We start from the raw sequence: 3,830 nt of genomic DNA, 5'->3' as shown, positions 1-3,830 counted from the left end.
TTTTTCAGACGTATTCTGGAATTTGTCCGATTTTTTTTTTTTTCCCAGGTTTTAAGTTGGATTAAAGTTCCAATTGTACGCAAATTGATCGTGCCCGCCTCAAGAACCGATTGGAGCGGTGATGCTGTGGTCAAAAAAAAAATAAAAATAAATGTTCAATTAGAGAGAAATTCGTCCGGAGAGGGGTCGGGATGATGATGGGGGAGAGGGGGCGGAGTTAGCTGGTCATTTGGGGCGGTCTCGTTAAAATCGCAGCCGGATTGGGTGGTAAAGATACAAATCTTTGTAGGTTGGTCGATTAATTTGGTCAATTAATATTCATAGCGTGGCCAGAAAGAGTCCGTACGTAGAAAATAACTCCCAGCTTGTAAACATCAAGAGCCGTTCCCGGCGTAGATGAGCAGCGTTTCGGTGGGTTCATGGCGGGGGGTGATGGGAAATGACTCCCCCACGGGAATTAAGGCACGGATTTGGGGGTCGAAAGGAATTTCCGTCACCCACGGACCCCACTCCTGGCTCTGGGGGTGCAAATCTTCAACTTCTACGGAGGGCCACGTCCTTTCGTTCTTTGGACGGCGGAGTTGCCTTTGCGTAGCCCCGAAAGCGCGACGGGGCAGGTTCGTTCAGAAGCAGCGCCTCGCGTCGTCGAGCTACGTCCGCATTTCCATTTCCCAAGTGCCACCGGGCTGGTAGGTGACGTTCGGTGGCGTCATCCCAGGCAACTTGACGAAGTTGGGCAAGTAGACTTCTGGTGGTACCTTCTCTTGAGGTTTCAGCTTGAAGCCATCGTTGGGTCGGAAGGCAACTCAAAGCCGAGGAAACGTTCCCTTGGGTCACCCCTAAGTGACAACGCGGTTGTCGTAAATTGGATGTTCTCGTTGAGGGACGGCGTTCGGGGTCAACCACAGCCCCGTTCCCGACCTCAGTAAGGACGATTGTAAGGGAATACAAGGACTTGACAGCGAGGTAGTCATGGCCCCTGGCTGACCGACCAGGATTTTGGCATCAGTACCATCAAGCACTCCCGTGCCAGCCCCTAAAAAATTGGAGGTCCCTGCACGGGCATGAGTTGAGCTGAGGTAGGACATCGCTACAGAGCCAGGCTAGCCATCCCTCGTCAACGGTAAACGAGAAGGTGGGCCCAGTCTGGATGTCTTCATTAACATTGCTCACTCAACCTGTTTTTAAGGACCGGTTGGGATCCAAAAATAGTTGTCGAGTGTGATTTTGGGTTTGGTTTGTTTTTTTTTTTCCCGAATCACAGAGGGACCTACTTCAGTAAAAATGGGGGATGAAGTCAGGGGTGAGTTGAGAGGGACGGTGGGAGGGTTGGCTGCGGTGAGTTTGGGAGGAGACGAACTTGGAGACGAGGGAATAATACTAAATTGAAAAGCGAGAGCCTTAACCCAAAGGCACTCCCTGTCAACAGGGTGAGAAGAAGAAGGGTGAGGCTACAAAAAGACCGACCTGGGAACCTCGTGTCGCCGGTAATTCACTAATACTGGGCTCAGATCAACAAGCGGGTGTGCAAAGACTTACACAACCGGGGTTATCGGGTAGGACGTGGAGCGCGTCTTCTTCGGACGGGTACCTCGGCCCAGTTGATGGACTTGAGGCATCTCAAATCCTACTGTTGAGTCGGGGAAGCGCCATCCGGACTCGTTAATGGATCGTCGCCTCCCACCTCCGCTCCGACCCTGCGCCGGGTCTTTCCTTTCGGCACGTGGGGCTCGGACGCATCGCGCAAAGCAACGCCAGCCCTGCTCCTCCTGTGGATCTCCTGGTGCCTCGTACGGTGGGAGGCTTGGCGGAAGGTTTTTTTGCAGATGGGGCAGGTGTAGGGTTTTTCTCCCGTGTGGATTCGTTGGTGGGTGACAAGGAGAAAATTAGAATGGAAATTTTTCCCGCAGTCGAAGCACTTGTAAGGTCTTCCCTCGGTGTGGAACCGCTGATGCTTCAGGAGAGCTGCGATGGCACCGAAACATTCCTCACAACTGGGACATTTAAAGGGTTTCTGCTCCGTGTGACTTCTCCGGTGTCTCCGAAGGGTTGAGCTATCGTTGTAGCACTTCTCACAGTAGGGACACTTAAAAGGTCTCTCCCCCGTATGGACTCGTTGATGTTTGAAGAGGGTTGCGCTATGGCCGAAGGTCTTCTCGCACTTGGAGCATCTATAGGGTCGCTCTCCGACGTGGGTAGCCCGGTGAAGGACCAAAGTTGACTTTGCATGGAAGCTCTTACTACAGTAGGGGCATTTATACCGTCCCTCCCCGGGGTGGGCTCCCTGAGACGTCCTCTGCTTCTTTTCCATGTGGATCTTCTTGTGTTTGATGAGTCCGGAGCTGTCCGTGTAGCTTTGCCCGCAATCCGTACATTTATAGGGTCTCTCCCCGGTGTGGCTTCGCTGATGTCTCGTAAGGTGGGAGCTCAAGCGAAAGCTTTTGTCACAGTCGAGGCAGTTGTAGGGTTTCTCCCCGGTGTGGATTCTCCGATGGGCACCGAGATCTGAACTCATGACGAAACTCTTCCCGCATTCGGGGCACTTGTAGGGTTTCTCCCCGGTGTGAACCCGCTGGTGAACGATAAGGATCGATCTCCGGCTGAAGCCCTTCCCGCACACCGAGCACTTGAACGGTTTCTCTCCCGTATGGATCCGCTGATGAATGACCAGGTACCGTTTCAAGCTGAAGTTCTTCCCGCACGCAAGACACTGGAAAGGGTTGTCCGCGCTATGGGTGGCTTTGTGGGCCAGGAGATACGTACTCAACCGAAAAGTCTTCCCGCAAACGAGGCAGACGTAAGGTTTCTCCCCGGTGTGAATCTTCCGATGGCTGCTGAGGGTGGAGGTGAGACGGAAACGCTTCCCGCAGTCGGAGCACTTATAGGGTTTCTCGCCCGTATGGATCCGTTGATGCTTGTTGAGGGCTGACCCAACTCGGAACCCCTTCCCGCATTCGTGGCAGGTGAAGGGCTTTTCGCCGGTGTGGATGCGTTGGTGGGGGATGAGGAAGGATCTCCGACTGAAGAGCTTCCCGCAGTCGGGACAGCTATAGGGGGTCTGGTGGGTGGCCCCACTCTTGCTGCAGCCGTAGGGTTTCTTCGTTGGGCGGCTCCCACGGCAAGTTTGCAGTCGTCCACCCTTCCTTCGCGATGGGCGTCCACGGGCGGCGTCGCTCGGTTCTGCGGAGGTTTCTTGCGGTTGACTCTCACGCTTGCGTTGCGCCGTTGGGTTTGGCTCTGGAGGGTTCATCACCTCAGGTGGGTCCCAACCCAACTCCGATCTTCCTGGTTCCTCCAGAACGTTTTCTTTCCCATCCGCCATCCCGTCAGCTGCAGGGATGAAGATCCCAAGCCAAAGGTGAGGGCAACGCCTTTCCCAAAGTTCCTATGAAAGTTTAAGGCTCCGATGGCCAAATCCAGCCGGCTCAGCAGCTCCAGAGGTACCACCGGGTGGGGTGGGGATGGGGGTGACCCCAGGCTATGACCCCACACCGATGCAACTCTCAGGGGATGAGGACACAGGGAAAGGCCATGGGAAGGAGATCTGTTGAGGGTCACCAGAGAAGGTCCACGGGGACCTCTGGGCTGAGGACGGGTGACCGTGCCCTTCTCCTCCCCTGCCGCCCACCTGCCCGAGGGGCTCCTCCTCCATTCCCCCCTTTCCCATCACATCCAGAGCCTCCCTTCCCCCAGCTCCACTGGGAAGCCCTGGATGCAGTGATGGGGTCCCACGGTCACTCGCACCCACCCCACGGGTGGGATGGGATCAATCACCACCTCACCCTGTGTCCCAAGGCATCATCACCCACCAGCATCCACCTGGACCCGGG

At 55.3% G+C, this 3,830-nt stretch overlaps 1 protein-coding gene across 1 annotated transcript; it reads right to left on the bottom strand.

The window, feature by feature from the left end:
* Positions 1 to 1,627: 1,627 nt before the first annotated feature.
* LOC104157198 (zinc finger protein OZF-like) lies at positions 1,628 to 3,322 on the bottom strand. Its single transcript, XM_009705030.1, has 2 exons — positions 2,312 to 3,322; positions 1,628 to 2,191 (listed from the first exon to the last, which is right to left on the bottom strand). The coding sequence occupies exons 1-2, from the start codon at positions 3,320 to 3,322 to the stop codon at positions 1,628 to 1,630; spliced, it is 1,575 nt and encodes a 524-aa protein (XP_009703332.1).
* Positions 3,323 to 3,830: the final 508 nt, after the last annotated feature.

Source organism: Cariama cristata, unplaced genomic scaffold (genome assembly GCF_000690535.1).
Source record: "Cariama cristata isolate BGI_N322 unplaced genomic scaffold, ASM69053v1 scaffold41967, whole genome shotgun sequence".
Taxonomy (NCBI): Eukaryota; Metazoa; Chordata; class Aves; order Cariamiformes; family Cariamidae; genus Cariama; species Cariama cristata.
Note: the sequence above shows the minus strand (reverse complement) of the source record. Positions and strands in the feature narration are given on the sequence as shown.

Coding starts and splice junctions, on each gene's coding strand:
- LOC104157198 (XM_009705030.1), bottom strand. CDS start 3,322: ATGGCGGATGGGAAAGAAAACGTTCTGGAGGAACCAGGAAGATCGGAG. Junction 2,192..2,311: donor TCAAACACAAGAAGATCCAC/ATGGAAAAGAAG, acceptor CGGGCTACCCAC/GTCGGAGAGCGACCCTATAG.